The 16,052-nt window shown below is 44.1% G+C and overlaps 4 protein-coding genes across 6 annotated transcripts in view; 3 read left to right on the forward strand and 1 right to left on the reverse strand.

The window, feature by feature from the left end:
• The window catches only part of LOC6611222 (angiotensin-converting enzyme), a 41,069-nt gene extending 36,012 nt beyond the window's left edge, over positions 1 to 5,057 (forward strand). Inside the window, exons 8-9 of the mRNA XM_002035742.2 lie at positions 4,019 to 4,159; positions 4,583 to 5,057. Coding sequence (XP_002035778.1) covers positions 4,019 to 4,159; positions 4,583 to 4,898 — 457 coding nt within the window. The 3' untranslated portion in view covers positions 4,899 to 5,057. The remainder of the gene's footprint in view (positions 1 to 4,018; positions 4,160 to 4,582) is intronic.
• Positions 5,058 to 6,798: 1,741 nt separating this feature from the next.
• Positions 6,799 to 12,454, forward strand: LOC6611227. 2 transcript variants are annotated; one of them, XM_032727468.1, is made up of 5 exons: positions 6,799 to 7,403; positions 9,970 to 10,144; positions 10,198 to 10,315; positions 10,385 to 11,083; positions 11,256 to 11,356. In XM_032727468.1, the coding sequence occupies exons 1-5, from the start codon at positions 7,101 to 7,103 to the stop codon at positions 11,272 to 11,274; spliced, it is 1,314 nt and encodes a 437-aa protein (XP_032583359.1). In that variant the 5' UTR covers positions 6,799 to 7,100; the 3' UTR covers positions 11,275 to 11,356. The 2 variants fall into 2 exon arrangements, with proteins under 2 accessions (XP_032583359.1, XP_002035783.2); XM_002035747.2 differs by having other exon boundaries at positions 6,805 to 7,403; positions 10,385 to 11,079; positions 11,256 to 12,454.
• Positions 12,455 to 12,655: 201 nt separating this feature from the next.
• Positions 12,656 to 14,185, forward strand: LOC6611228 (von Willebrand factor D and EGF domain-containing protein). Of its 2 annotated transcripts, none has more exons than XM_002035748.2 (4): positions 12,656 to 12,867; positions 12,995 to 13,552; positions 13,629 to 13,832; positions 13,891 to 14,185. In XM_002035748.2, exons 1-4 carry the CDS (start codon positions 12,677 to 12,679, stop codon positions 14,144 to 14,146), a joined length of 1,209 nt encoding a protein of 402 aa, XP_002035784.1. In that variant the 5' UTR covers positions 12,656 to 12,676; the 3' UTR covers positions 14,147 to 14,185. The 2 variants fall into 2 exon arrangements, with proteins under 2 accessions (XP_002035784.1, XP_032569815.1); XM_032713924.1 differs by having other exon boundaries at positions 12,779 to 12,862.
• Positions 14,104 to 15,988, reverse strand: LOC6611229 (von Willebrand factor D and EGF domain-containing protein). Its single transcript, XM_002035749.2, has 3 exons — positions 15,480 to 15,988; positions 14,573 to 15,109; positions 14,104 to 14,490 (listed from the first exon to the last, which is right to left on the reverse strand). Exons 1-3 carry the CDS (start codon positions 15,896 to 15,898, stop codon positions 14,181 to 14,183), a joined length of 1,266 nt encoding a protein of 421 aa, XP_002035785.1. The 5' UTR covers positions 15,899 to 15,988; the 3' UTR covers positions 14,104 to 14,180.
• Between the last annotated feature and the right edge of the window lie 64 nt (positions 15,989 to 16,052).

Here is a 16,052-nt window from a genome sequence, read left to right on the forward strand (position 1 = left end):
TGGCGGAAACTGAAGTGTTACGAATTTGGTAATTATAAATAGATATCATTGTTTTTTTAATATTTTTAAGCTCTAATATATTAACATAATTTTTTAAATATTTTAGCTGTTTCTTAATAATACCAGTACTAATAATTTTCAAATAGTTTAGAAATATAACTACAATTTTATTTGGTTTTAAATATTTTTTAAAAGGTATTATTACGTTGATTACAAGTCTTTCATTATCATATATCATAGAATAGAAACTCTTCTCAACACATTAAGCTTGACCTCAGCATTTAAGCTTTCCTTGCCAATTTTTCGACCTTCCATCATCTTGAAAATTATGAGCTGCCAACGCAAACGATTTGGTTTTTAAACCGCTTTATTTTGACTACCATGCCGAACTGCAAACGTTTTTACAACTTTTTGCCAGCGAGCGAGCTTAGTCAAAATAATGTAAAATGATAAAAATAAAAATAATCATTACTGCGAACATAACAACTTGTATGGCAATTCGAGTAGGAATTGGATCAAGTTCGCTGCCACGAGTCTGGGTTGCCTCGATTGGATTGTCTGGCGATTGGGTTCACAAGATTATTGATTTATGCGCACGGATCTAGCGACAATCGAGGCACAAGCAAAGTGATCTCAAATTAAATGCTAATTAGGTTCCGAAAAGCGGATCTAGAACAATAAATAATGATACAATTAGGAGTGGAATTACATAGCGCTGCATTTTGTCGTATCTCGAAAATGAGCAATATGCTGCCGCCAACGGATCGGAATTGGAATTGGAGTTGAAATCGGAATCGGAATCCGAAACTGAAAGTGCATTGTGCAACGTACTGAATCGCCAACCACGTCGACATCAACTCGAACTCTATTTATGGCCAAGACACAAAACCGGACCGACTTCTTGCCGAGTTGGAGCGACTGCATCCGCAATGTTTCTAAACGAGAAGAGAAAAAAAACAGTGGATGCGAAAAAAATAAAATAACATAAAACTAAACCATCTGAGTTGCGATCTTTTGAAGGAAGCTGTTGGCCATTCGCTGTCTTGGTCGCATTAGTTTGTTTAGACCGCACGCCCATGGCGCTTAAATGATTTGCTGGCCGGGCCAAGAGAGCGGCGTGGCCAACAGGGCGTATGCCTAATGCCCAGGCCAATGGCTCGACAACGGCATCGGATCGGGCTGGCCACGTTTTCTTTGCAAAGTTTTGGCATTTTGACATATCAAGTGAAAAGCCTAAACGATTTCCGACAAGTAACCAGTTTTTGCTTCGGTTCATTTTTTGTTTACGAAAAACTGCACATTACAAATGCGCATAAATTTTGGTAACATTTAAATAAATCTAAAAGTTGGGAATTAGTTCGGTCTGTGGGTGTGGGGTCAATATTGAACCTATTGCCTAATGGAATCAATTTGTCATCAAAGTAAATTTAAGATAATAGAATTCGACATTTAGGTTTTAATTGCTGCTAGAAACTGGAACGCTGATGCTAAGAATAACATTTAGAAACCGATCACACTGGTCAAAAAATTATTAAATATTTTTGAATATGATTTTGTTGTAGCTGTTAACTCTATCCGGGAAAACTCACAGAAATTAGTCCTCATGACCCAAATATTTTTTCGCACAAATTGAGCTTGGAAGTCATGAACTCGGCATGTTAAAATTAATTGATATTGCTTTCGGATTCCCCCACTGCTCCATTACAAAACCCGACCCGTTTCCACCTGATGAGCATGCGCATGAAAGTCAAGGTCGGTCTTAAAACAAAAGGAAGCCGAAAAACAAAAAAATGTGTAACTCGCAAGTAATTTTCGCTTCGTCAAGCGAAACAATAAGAAGTGATATTTGCCCTAAGAGTAACGACATTAGCAGCAAATTACAGGCCGCAGCACAATTTCAGGCAGACCGAAAAGCATTTCGCGAAACGATTGAATGCATTCATGGGTCCGCCAGTCAATCAGTCAGTCAGTCATGGACATTGAACCACTTTAGGGGCATGGCTAGCAGGCTACTGGTTAGAAAACGCCATCCAACGAAACCAAAAGTGATCTGAGCCAGTACTAACCCAGTGTGACCTCAACAAGTGACATTCACATCAGTTGGAAGAATTGAGCTTGAATTAAATTATAAGCTCAAACGAGAAATCTATAAGCATACCATTTATAGAAAACTAGAGTACGGAGTACTATATATATATTTGAGCGGTTTAGCGGACACTTAAAAGCCAGTTAAATAATATATTTTCCCCGTTGCTTTCCTTGAGTTCCCATCTGGCCATTGCCCGAGTCACAAATTCTCCTTTGAAACCGGCATTGTGCAAGAAGTTCGCGGCTTAAGTCTTTTGATTGTCCGCTGGACCGACAGACAGAAGCAGAAATGTCCATTGCCATCGATTGGCCGAAACCCGATGGGGAAAATAGCAATCGATAGCTCAGTTCAGCTGGCCCATTCAGCAATTGGCCAAAATGAATGGCTTGCCAACGAGACGAGAACCCGAAAACCGATCATTAGTGGCGATCGCATAAACGACATCGTTCATACGCCCCGCGGCCGTTGAATAATTGTACTCGCTTTGTGGTCTCCGAAAATTAAAGATTTTTCGCATATTTTTCATTGGTACATGTGTTCCATGTCCCCTCAAACGTTGAATAGAATTTTCGCAACATTTAATTTTAGCACAATGCTGCTGAAAAACGGCTGCTGCAGTGGCTGCTACAAAAATTGGACTAATTGCCGACAATGTTGGCTCTGATTGACTGGACCAAAGACCGTCAGGCTGGCCGAGTGTTTGATTGAATGATTGAACGAATGAATGGCAAGCGTTGAGACAGCAAACGGCGAACAGCAAAACGGCAAGAGGCAACACCACACCAGCAACACGACGAGGCAGCTGCCTAATCCCTGTTATTGGGTCATGTCGCGTCTCTGGGAAAATGTGGCGACGATGTGGCAATGTGGCAACCGCTGCCAAGTGCCAAAAACATAACATACCACCGAACCAACCACTGAGCCAATGAGCTAGTGAGCCAGTGTGCCAGTGTACCAGTGAGCCACCGGGCCAAGTGGTTGCAGTTGCAGTTGCTCTCTCGTCAAAGTGGCTGAAGCTGATGCACTTAATGGTGGCTGGGATTTTTGCAGCCGTGATCGAACATTGTGAAAAGTGAACATTAAAAATGCCATTTTTTCCTAGACCCCAACTTGCAACATTCTCACTGGGAGGAATGAACAATATGTTTGACTGCGATGCTGGAGAGTGAACGACCCAAGACCTCCAATTCAACCACCTATCTCTATGACGCTTTAGTTGGGGAACCCCCGAGCAGAAGGCCGAAAATAAATTATCGCCTCTTCCCTCTCATTTAGAAAGAAAACAAACAAAAGAAATCCATTAGTTGAACTTGTTCTTGGCCCTCCACGTCTTACTAGTTTTGTATGCTAAAAAAATCCCAAAAAATCCGCCAATATGTTGCATAATTATTATAAATCAATGAACAGTGACTCTGCAGAAAAATAGTTTCTGCGAAAAAGTAGTTAGTTCCTATAAAATTAAAATTTTAATTCAAAAAGCTAAACCCAGCTGCTTCGGTTGGAGCCAATTCGAACTTATCTTTTGAATAATTGCTACCCGATTGCGCAGCCGTCGCCATAACAATACAATAAAAATGCCATAAACATAAATGCGATTAAATGAGCATAAAGCACTGGCAATTACAAGACCACAAAACTTGACTTTTGCATGATTTCGAAACTGCAAGAGAACGACTTTGGCCGGCGACTTGCTTCAGTTTAAGGCTTCAACTGGAGCTCGACCTTGAGCCAGAATGCGAACGAGTGGCCAGCAGTTGAACTGCAGCTCCAACCGAATCCCACTGACAACCGCCAACACCATGTACACGAACTGTCTTACATAGCCACTCTCACTCGAGACAATTGACAATGTTTAAGTCGGCCAAGAAGCGTGACCGCGAACGTTCTAAGTCGATGTATCTTTAAAGCCACGTTTCCGTCCTCTTTCAGATACTTTTTCTCCACGGTTCTGCAGTTCCAGATCTATCGAGGCCTGTGCCGCGAGTCCGGCCAGTATGTGCCCGGTGATCCTAGGAAGCCGCTCCACCAATGCGACATTTACCGCCAGCCAGCAGCGGGAAATATACTCAAGTAAGTAAAGTATATAGAAAATCTAAATGTATCACTCATAACTGGTTCGATAGCCGTTTTCAATAGTAGCATTTTATTTTCACATTGAGTTGTTGCTTAACTTCTTTAGCTTAGCTTAATTTAAGTTAAAACGTTATTTTGTTTAATAAAATTAACACATATCATCATGAATACCTAGATGAGCAGTTATGCCCCATCAATCTTTTTTGATTTCTATATTTATTTCCTTGAAAATTTATATATTTTTCCCTAATTAATATTTATAGAAAGAAGTAGTTGAATTATTGTGGTAAAAATATTATATGTTTAAAAATCATAGTATATTTTCTTATAAGTGACCTAATGAATACTCTGAGTGCCTCTGACTAGTTTTGTTTTATCAATAACTTAAAATACTTTAATGGTTTTAATTTCTCCTCACAGAACCCTGATGTCCAAGGGAGCCTCCCAGCCATGGCAAGAGGTCCTTGAGGAAACCCTGAGGGAAGGTCGCTTGGATGGCACCGCTCTGCGTGAGTACTTCGCTCCACTGGAGGAATGGCTGCGCCAGGAGAATCTGCGGACGAACGAGTATGTGGGCTGGAACTACGATGGTGACTACTGCAAGAGGAGCATCGAAACTGCTGGCTTGCAGGTCTTTGGAGGATATTACAATGGGGCGACGGGACAAAAGTCAGCGCCATACCTATACCCACTGATCATACTGATTTACCTTTACTTCAGCCTACGTTTATTATGAAATTCTGTCGTTTACATGCTAACGCTAAGAATATGTAAAAAAAAACAGTCAGACAAAATGTTGTTCCACTTAATACTTCCGCTTATTCAAGTCGCACCTATAACTAAGTTGAACTTGAATCAATGCCAAAAAATACACACACACAATTCTAAAATTAAATAAAAAAAAAAAAAAAAAGCAAATCTGACAAATTGCCCGACTGGCTCTGACTGCACCCTAAAAATTGCAACAAATCGAAATGAAACTACGGATTTTGCTCGAATGCGTTATACCGCTTGATGAGCTAATATATACAACTAAAGAAATTGTAGAAGAAAAGATGATTGATGAAGGAGATTGGGACACCTTCTCAACCCATTAATTTTTTGAAAATTCCAGAAGATTTCGTTGATCCTGGCATGCACCAATGTTCTTTCGAATACCCTCTTGCAAAACCAGTATCCAAATGGGTGAAGAGCTGAGTGGGATGGGGGGCATTTGGGGCAGCTCCGAGTGGGATGGTGTGTGCAACCCATGCGGGTCATTGGAACTCCGGCGTCGCACGCACATTGCTCACTCATTTGGTGGATTTGTTGTTGCTGCTATGGCTGTTGCTTACAATTTAATCAAATAAAATAAATAAACGTGCTGCAATTTCATAGTTGTGCTTTTGTTTTCGCTGCAGCTGCTGCCCCGTCTGCGGTTTCTGATGGAGTCGCCAACTGGTTTTTTGTTGTGTATAAATTTGATTTAATAAATTGCAGCAGCAGCAACTTCGGTGTAAACAAGACAATCAACACTTGAGTGGGTTGGACGGGTGGCTGGGGCATATTATGGGGCGTTGCACGGTCATCTCGGTGGCATTGTTCTAAAGTTTATCTAAGAAATACGACACTTAAGCTAAGTAACTTGAGTGGTGCAGCTCACTTGCCGCATACTTCTAATCAACTTAAATGGAGACGATTTCGATGGCAATACGAAGAATGTGCAAAGCGATTTAAATCTGTTCAAGCCAGATAAGTAAGTATAATCCTGATTAAAATTACAAAATCGTATAAACTTTATTGCTTTTTAGCACAAATACAGCACGATTGCTTGCTTAAATCTGCCAGTGCTGACAACAAATTGAAAGTGATTTTATTGTATAAACAAATAAGTGGACAGGTGCTATATCCGCTTGTAATATTAAGTAGTCTAGTTAGTACCATTAAACAAAGATATAGTTTGTTGGTAATTGTTTTGTTGCCTTATTTAACATAGTCGTAAATTTAACTGCCATGTAAATTTAACTACCGTTACGCTTAGGTTTATCGTATCTCATTATTAATTTAATTTCATATTAATTCCAATTATCTTAGATTGGAAAGCAATGTAATATACTAAATAATCATTGATTTAATTAAAGGTTGAACATATCTTGTAAATCCCAGTTTTGCCACCAAATACCCAGCTGTGGATCATCGCTTAATTGGAGCTGAAGAAAAGCGCAAGTCGATTCGAAATCAAAACAAAAGCGACTACGAAAACAAGTGGCGTAGTCGGGTTTTTGCCCCGCAATGACAGCCGCATGTTAAGGACATGATCAACATTTCAATTAAATGCAATCATCGCCCTCGCCGCAATCGCGGGGCTAGTGGGAATGGGGTGTAATCGCTTTGGGGAGTTGAGTTTCATTCACTTGCAGTGGAGACTTCGCTGCTCGCCGGCATGCTTTACATTTCACTTTCGCTTTGTAGAATTACCATGAATTGTAGAATTGGGTGTGCAGTGCGTACTTCCGCTCTCCGATCTCAAGTCCCTCGCCACCCCGGACGGCCTTTATTGGCTCGACGACAATTTGCACTGACTACTGTATTGTGTTGTTGCTTTCCGTAGTTTACTTTATTTCGAGAAGGAACATTCGGGGTGAGTAACAGAATCGCCACCAACGGGGAAACAGTTTTCACGAGACTCGCGATCCAGACGCACACGCAGCGCACATCAAACGGTTTAAATTTATGGATGTAAATGGATAAGATCCTCGTTTGGACCAGAACTAGATCGGAATAGTAAAAAGTTCAAGGTCCTACAATTAGTGAACAGAGTAGGGCAAAAGTGATTAAGGTTTTTGGAGTATTACAAGAATTAGAGATCAGTAATCATTGATGGATATGGTAATCGCGGAATAAAGTGAAAGTAAATGCATTTCAGCTGTGAAAAGAAGTGAAAAATAAAACAACAAATATGATAAGAGAAAAGTTATTCGTAAAGCTTTTCCTCCTGCTTGCAATTGTTTTACCTTTGGGATCAGGACAAAACAGCACCCTGAAGATCAATACAAACGTGAAAGACATCGAAGCTGGGGCCGTGGCCTTGCCCTCCATCCAGGGACCCGGGAACATCTGCATCCGCGAGGAGCCATATGTGGAGCATGTTCAGGTGCCGGAGATGCAGCCGGTGCGTGTGCGGACCTCCAGTTGGTGCATGGAGATCCCGCCGCGGTGCGCCACCTTCAAGACGGAAATGCGCGAGGTGATGAGGGTCCAGGTGAGTGAGTAGTGAACTGCTTTTGCCTCCGGATCAGGGAGCCTGGCAACTGGCCAAGTATCCAAATGGACGCAGGTGTTCCACTGCCGGCTCTGCCTTTGCGGGCATCTCTTGCGTCACCGCGATCCCAGCCAGTGGCAACACCTTCGCCGTGGCCACTTTTTCCACCATCCCGGGGAGCCTGCGCCACAAACCTGATTTCGATTTCGATTTGCCCAACCAGGAAGCCGCTCGCCACGATATCCATAAATTGCCCCGATTCGATGGCCGACTTTGATTACATTTCTCATATATATCGCTCGCTATATGGGTTCTGTCCGCCACCAGATGCATTGCGCAATTCTGGCCAATCTAAACGGGGTTTCCTGTCCTTCTCGTATGGAGAACGGAAGCCCCATGGATTGGCTTTAGCGGCAGCTGTGCTTTACTGCAGGAGCTGACGTTGCACTTTACTTGGTCAAGATGCAAGCGACCGGTTTTGACCTGTAGCATCTGAGGTGCCACGTGCGTCCTTGGCTGCCAAACTTCTTTAACTACTGGGCACATGTGGCGTATGCGCATTATGTATAAAGTGGTTACTATCGACGTTAGGAAAATCTCGCAAAATTTAGTTTTCAAAGTAATTGCTGATTTAATTATTATTATGCAACAAATATTTAGAAATTTTAAAGCAAAAACCAAACATCGTCGATTATTAATGTTTATTTAAATGATCATTTATTACATCTTTAAAATAAAAGAACCAGCTCGCTTACATCACAATTTTGCGAATGCTTTTGTGATAAATGATGATAACTGATTCCCCATTAGCGTCAATCAATAGTTATTAATTTTAGGCAATTGTTTGGAGCAGACAAACAAACTATTAAATCCACAAAAACCACCGCCTGGCCATTTTCAGCTGCGCAGTGGGAAAAGCGAGGAAAACAACGGCGGCGGCCAAGTGTTGACCAAGCATGGCCAGAATCCGGTTGCAGTTGCTCGATCCGAGGGGTCTAATCAGGCTCGGCTGGTTTATTTTATGTTTTCTATTCATTTATTTACTTTGCGCACTTTTTCGGTGGATACCGCGGGCGGATACGAGGGGGTTGGCAAAATAATTATGTCATGGTGTCAGTGATGGAAAGTGCAAATGAAAAGCGGAAAATCCAGCACTTATGGCCGGGCTGGATCGCCAGGCGGACCGATCTGCAATTGGGCATTAAGAGCTCCACTTGTGTGCGGTGACTTGATGCCAAAGCTGTTGACACACTTTCGATTGCATCACTAAGCCGAGTTGCAAGCCATGACAAGAAGCAGCCAGTTTTGGCTTAGTTTATTTTTTCTTACCTCGGTTTCGTGTCTAATGATTTGTGAGATTCGAGATCGCTCGCGCTTGGCTCGAATTAATTTCATAATTATTTTAATTGGAGCTCTTCAGGTGTTTGAAGAGAATCGCCTTAATGGCCAGCACCCCAAAAACCATTTTTCTCCGATTGACGCAACAATTTTTTAACCCTGTCATTCCTGGCGATTTTGGTCAACGCCTGCTTGGCCAACACTCCGAGTTTGGTTAGAAAATGTAGCCACTAATTTGCCAATTTAATTTAATTAATTAACATCGAGGTGTACGCCTTAAGAAGTTCGAGTGTAAGTGGAAAAATAGATTCGATCTCTGGACTGGCTGTAACTTGAGCCAGCAAAGTGGCGCACGATTGTCGATAGCTTTCCAAAGGAAAGATGTGATTACAGCTGTGATTGATGGGCAACCACATTTCCACTGGGAAGGGGTGTAGTGTAGGGTGGCCATGCGGTTATTGGAGTACGAAATGAACAAATTGCTCAACTTGTATTCAATTACTATTTGTGACAAACATTTGAAAAGCCAACCGTAATTATGCAGACACAATGAATCAGAAGACCAAACTCGAATCGAATTTCACTGTTTATATTAAAATTTCCGCCTTATTCATTTGTGGGGGACACATATGCAGGCAGACACAGATACACAGGCCGCATTCAGATACGAATCCATCAACTCGACTGCGAACAATGCGTGAATCGGAAAATGTGGACTGGGAGTGAATCTGGAACCGGAATGAGTGTGAGAAGCTCGCCCGGAATTCAGTTATCCAATTAAATTGGCAACTCAAGGGGTTTCAAGGGTGATGTGATGCGTGTTCTTCTTTGGGGGCGGAATGACGACTTACAATAATCTCCATCTTAATTCTGTAACTGTCGAGAGCCGGGCCAAAGTCCACTGGCCACAGGGGCAAGTGACACCGAGGCGTTGACATGGCTGATGGAGAGGAGTGTCCACTACAAGTTTATCCAATTAATGGACTGCTGCGATGATGCCCTATTCAGAGTCGTAGATCAAAGAGATTTTATGGCAGCTCTGAGATTTCCTAGCAATCCGGTCCGGAGCCCATAAAGTTTTGTTAAGTTTATGGGGCATACTTTTCGGCTTTGTTTTAGTTATGATCACTTCAAAGCTAATTGCTATGACATTGTTTTAACAATTTTTTATAATTTTTGGTGGTAGCTCATATTACTAATGGGACATTGTATCCAAAAATTATTTAAGAAATTGAACAAAACGCGAACAGTTCGCTTCTGCTGCCAAGGATACGAGGGAAATCTGTCGGATAGTCAAGCCACATGCAAGCCCATTTGCAGGGGCGGTTGTGGGCGTGGCAGTTGCGTAATGCCTGATATTTGCAGCTGCGAGGAGGGCTATATTGGCAAGCATTGCACACAGCGTGAGTATATGGAAATTTCTTATAAACTTTCTGGTTTAATGAACTTTTGGTAGGATGTGATCACGATCGCTGGGGACTGGACTGCAAGAATCCATGCCAATGTCAAAATGGAGCAGCCTGCGACAATAAATCGGGACTTTGTCACTGCCTTGCCGGTTGGACGGGACAATTGTAAGTATTTATTCCCCTAAAACTTAACTTCCAAAATGATCAATATTGTAAACACTTAATTCCTTGTAGTTGCGAGCTGCCCTGTCCTCAGGGAACATACGGCATCATGTGCCGCAAGGCCTGCGACTGCGATGAGAAGCCTTGCAATCCACAAACGGGTGCGTGCATCCAGCAGGATCAACCTCTACAACTTAATGTGAGCCACGTCATCGTGGAGACTGTGAACTCCACGCTGGAGAAGATGGGCATTATACCGCGTCCCACCACGCCCGTTCCCCTGCCGGAGGTCATTGTAATTAAGCAACCGGCCAGCAATGAAAATGCCCAACACTCGCCGAAGATCATAGTCCACCAATCGAGCAGTGACCTGCTAGAGAATCTCCATACGGCTGCAGCCGCCGGTGTTCCCACTCCGGAGGTAATCCACGTCATCACCAATGGCATCACCTCGCCACAGGAGCATCTGGCCGGATTCGTTGGAGGTGAGGCCAACACGGGGACAGCTGATCATCAGTCCGGCTTGGTGATCACACTGGTCAGCATAATGCTCCTCCTGCTGGTCGCCATTGCGGTGGGTTCACTGTACGTGTACCGGAGGTATCACCACAAAAACTCCGCCGTATACAATGCCAACGGAACGGTGACCACGCTGCCAGCAAATCCGGAGGTGGTTCTTACCGAAGCCGCGGCCCTGGGAAAAAACTTCCACGAACCACTGCCTGAACCGCCCGTGGTCTTTGCTCTCACGCCCCAATCAAACGAGGGTATGTAAGTGTCTCTGCTGACCTTAAAATAGCTAGCCACATACATATGTATACAAAGTTTATATAATTTATATTCATTTTTTTTTGAAGCTTAAAGTATAATACACCTGCCTTGAATATTGAATGCACTTAAATATTTAAATATTATAATTAAAAGAAATAATATTTTTCCACAGCACAACCAGAGGTATATGACAGTCCCAGCAACAACTCCTCAATTAAAACCCCACCCTACGCCTATGCCAGGAAGGAGTCACTCTACTCGGTGGTTTCGCCCAAGTCTCGAAAGGGAAGCCTGGACTCGCACCTGTACGACGAGATCCGCTACCACCAACAGCACCACCATCAGCAGCACCACCCACGGAGCCATCAGCATGTTCAGCACTCAACCACCGCCTCCCAGTTTTTGCCGGCACGACCACAGATCATGCCCGTCAACGACCAGTTCTCCAATGGAAGTGTTCATCCACATCAGCGGTCGCATCATGTCACCCACTTGATAATTCCGCCACAGAACTCCAACTTCTTGCAGGTTCCTGCCCAAATCACAGCCAAAAGAGTTGCCCACCTGTAAATTGTATTGCTCACACAAAGGATTTTTCGCAGCATATGAAAATGTGTCAGGCCTTTGGTAACTTTTGAATATTGTACAAATCTGTTTTAATTTTAACTTGAAATGTGCCCTTCCAACATACACCAGGTAATCTTTAACCATATTCATCCAATAATATGTACCAAAAGTCACATTTAAAGTCTGCGAGTTTTCACAACTATACTTATTTTTATAACATATTTAGATTAATAATAAATGAATGTACCAAATGTTAAGTGAGCTTACTTTTATGATTACATAATTATTTTAAGCTGCCCGCGAAATATTATAACAAATTGTCATTACTTTATTTATGGAATTAAATATTTTTAAAAAATTAATTCATATATCATATAAGAATATTATAATTGGAGTGGCGATTGCATTAGTGGGGTTTGTGATTACTAAGGTGGTAAAACTCACTTTTCCGAGGTGATTTGCATGGTTAAAGGTTTCTGCATTATTTAGGGGTAAGATATAACACTTTTATATCCATAAATCCTATTTTGTAGACGTTAAGGTCTACATTTGTGGCATGGGCATTTTTCCGCATAGTTGTAACATTTAAAATTTTTAAAAGTATGTACCAATAGTTTTAAAAATAAAATGTTCTGACTCCAAAAGTTGCAAAACTTATTATATTTATAGTTAAATAGACCACATTAATTAATATGAGTTCATGAAAAAATAAATAAAGAGCTATCATAACAATATTGTATTATAAAACATATTATATTTATCCAAAAGCTGATTCATAAAATAATTATTAGAATAAAACCATGTAGCCACATTTTGTAATTTAAAGACTATTATTTAATAAAATCGTTTAATACAACTATACATATATGCTGCTTGAAAAGGGCAGTTTAATGTTTTCATTTTTCTCTGAATGTTTTCGTTTCGAGACTGAGAGTTGATGCTGATAAGGTCTTTTGAGTAGATTCAAACCCCTGGGCTGCCTGTTCATTCGCTACTCGACATCGAAGCTCAGAACACCAAGACGGGATGCACTTTAGTGGACCGTTGGCCGTGTTTACCGCTCTACTGACGCTGGTGGCATTTCCTGTCCAGATTAAGACCGATTCCACGGCTTCCACGGAGCTTTACGGGGACATAGAAAATTCGGAGTACGGCGACTTTGAGTCCCTAAGTCAAACTCGCGAGCGCCAGCAACATCTGTGCCATCGAGAGGTGCCGTGAGTTAAGAAAGCTTAATGCCAAACATGCGTTCATTAATAAAAATATTTATTTATATTCATTTGAGCACATGCTGGAAGAATTGATTGCAAGCGCCCTTTGATTATTGCGATTTGATGATTACAGATCTGTGTTTTTTCAAACCGAGCGGGATTCCCCGGTGCGTGGTAATGGGTCCACGATCTACTTTCATCGCATAGAGGTCTGTTGCATGGGCTACCGTCGCGATCCGTATGCCCATGAATGTGTGCCGGACTGCTCCGCATCTTCGCCGGACAACTGCCGTAATGGCTTCTGTCGCAGTCCGGGCGTTTGCGAGTGCTTCGCAGAGTTTGTCCGTAACGAACATGGTGCCTGTATCCACACCTGTCCGATTGCTTGTCAGCATGGGAGGTGTTATCTAAACGGAACCTGTGCCTGCCACCAGGACTTTGTCCTGGATCAGGAGAGCCGCCAGTTCTGCCGGCCGAAGTGCTCGCAGCAATGTGGCACCCATGAGGAGTGTGTGGCGCCCGGCCAGTGCGACTGCTCCCCAGGCTACCGAAGAACGCCGGACTTGGGATGCCAACCGGTTTGTGCTCCGGACTGCGGATTTGGCAAGTGCGTGGCGCCCAACCAGTGCGAGTGCTTTGCCGGGTTCATTAAACGGCCCAACCGGAATGTATGCGAAGCTGAGTGCTACCTGTAAGTGTTTAGATATATCTAGTCTAATGTATCTTAAACTTGTCCACCAATTTAAGCCATTTGAAAACGCTTCCAGGAACTGCGAGAATGGGCTCTGTGAGTCGCGGTACAAGTGTCACTGCCGAGAAGGGTATCGCTACGATGTGAACACCACCAGCTGTTTGCCGGAGTGCAGCGACAACTGTGGCCAAGGAAATGGGATGTGCATTGCGCCCGGAGTGTGTCGCTGCTTCCGAGGATACGAGGTCCAAGGTGCCGACTGTAGGCCCAAGTGTGAGAGGTCTGTTACCCAGAGCAAAAACTGTGTTCATCTTCATGACGTTCCGCTTATTTCCCAGATCCTGCGGCAAATACGGTCGGTGTGTGGCTCCCGAAATCTGCGGCTGTGGTGAGGGTCAACAGCATTGCCGGAACGGAAGCTGCGACGATGTGGAGCACTGCAGTTGCCCACCGGGGGAAACCCACTTCATCGATCGCTGTTTGAAGGCAGACCGCCTCAGCCAGCATCTTAACACCAGCGAAAAGAGAAAGCACTTCAATCGCCAGCTTGCTTACGAGTTTAATGCCCTGATCGGGCGTCTATTTAGTTTCTGATCTAAGGTGCAACAATAAATCTTGTAAGGTGAACTTAAACGGCCTGGCAGGTCTGGCGTCCCTTAATGCCGCTCTTGATGAATCCCGGCCTGCAGATGCAGAAGTTGGGGGCACTGCAGTAACCGTTCTGGCATCCCTGCGGGCAGTGGGGCTGGCAGATGTTCCGCTGGTGCTCGTCCCTCACATATCCGGTCTTGCACTCGCACTGGTTGTTGCCCACACAGACGCCGTTCAGGCAGGGAAGGTCGCACTTTGGCAGACACTCGGCCGACTTCCGGTCCCACTCGAAACCGGAAGTGCACTCACAGATGTCCGGTCCAATGCAGCGTCCGTTCCTGCAGGGTCTGAAATTGTGAAACAATTAAATTATCTAAACTATACACCACAAACAGATTTCTTTGAGATTTCTTAAAGGGCCACACTTACATGGAGCAAATAGGTTCGCAGCGTCCTTGGAGCTTCAGGTAGCCTGCGTTGCAGTTGCAGTGTCCTGGAGCCGTGCACTTGCCATTCTCGCAACTGTCGCACACTGGTTCGCAGGATCCGTCGGCGGCCAGGCGGTATCCGTCAAGGCAGGCGCACTTATTGGGCGCCACACAGCGTCCAAAGGAGCAGCCGTTCTTGCATTCCGGCTGGCAGTACTTACGAGTCTCCGGCTCCAGCGAGTATCCCTCACGACACTTGCACTCATTCCGCTCGTCGCACACTCCGTTGCCGCAGCCCAGGGGACAGGTGGAGATGCACTTGCCCTCGGCGGTGCGAACGTGGCCGGGAATGCAGACACAGGTGTTCGGAGCCGTACAGATTCCATTCCGGCAGTCATCCGCGCAGATCGGTTCACAGCGGCGGTAGATGTGCGGATTTCGCTCATAGCCATCGCAGCAGACTTGGATGCGACTCATGTCCGGAGTGGTGCCATTGCCAACGAACTGATCCCGCGAATTGCGGAGGAGCGACGCGGTTCTGGATGTAAACAAGTGAATAGTTAGGTTTAGTTAAATAAAGTAAGTTTTAAGCTGCATATTGTCCAAGAGAATGCAATTTAAACTAGTTAATTCAACTAAATTTAAAAACTTTGCGCTTATCTACTGACTTTCCGCTCGTTGCATATTAAATTCATTCATATTATTAGCTTGGCACACATATACTCGTGAAATCAAGGCGCATTTTAATTATCAGGCCAGCGGAGGAAGTTGAGGTCGTTAGTTCACTATTTTTATGGTTTGCCTTGTTTTCGAATGCCTTCCGAATTGGGCGATAGCTTTAAGTGGAATTATAAAAGTGTTTTCCTCTCGATTGGGATTATTTTTTTCCAGAATTCCCCAGCACTTACGGAACTTCCTTGTAGCACACACCACTGGCCATGGCAGATCGGGTTTTGTTGATGAACAGGGCCGTTTCATCCAGGACCTGGGCACGATGGGCGGGCGGAGTCACCGGCTGCACGTAGTGTCCATAAAGGGGTGGCAATGTGACCGGTTGAAAGGTCTCTGCGCGCACAAATCCAGCGGATCCCTGGCCCACATGGTTCTGCTGGTTCCAGGCGTAGTTGCTCTGGTTTTGAGTGCTCCAACCGTAGCTGCTCTGGTTGTAGCTGCTCCATCCTGACTGACTGCTATTGCCGGCAAGCTGGAGGTTTCCCGATGGCGGCTGGCGTGTCTTGATACCTGCAGTCTTGAATTGTCCCTGACCAAGGGAACAGATGGCCAGCAGAACGCCCAGAGTCACCAGCTGGCACGATGATGACCTCATGGTGATGTCACTTGATTACGGATTTCGTACGTATGGAAATTGATTATGCGCCCACGTCCACGTCCGCTGGCGGCTGTAGTTGCACATCGACTAATCGGCTCCCGATGCGAAGCTCCGGATCTCTCAGCCGCCAATCGCCTCCGGCGACCTCTTG

Source organism: Drosophila sechellia, chromosome 2L (assembly GCF_004382195.2).
Source record: "Drosophila sechellia strain sech25 chromosome 2L, ASM438219v1, whole genome shotgun sequence".
Classification (NCBI taxonomy): domain Eukaryota; kingdom Metazoa; phylum Arthropoda; class Insecta; order Diptera; family Drosophilidae; genus Drosophila; species Drosophila sechellia.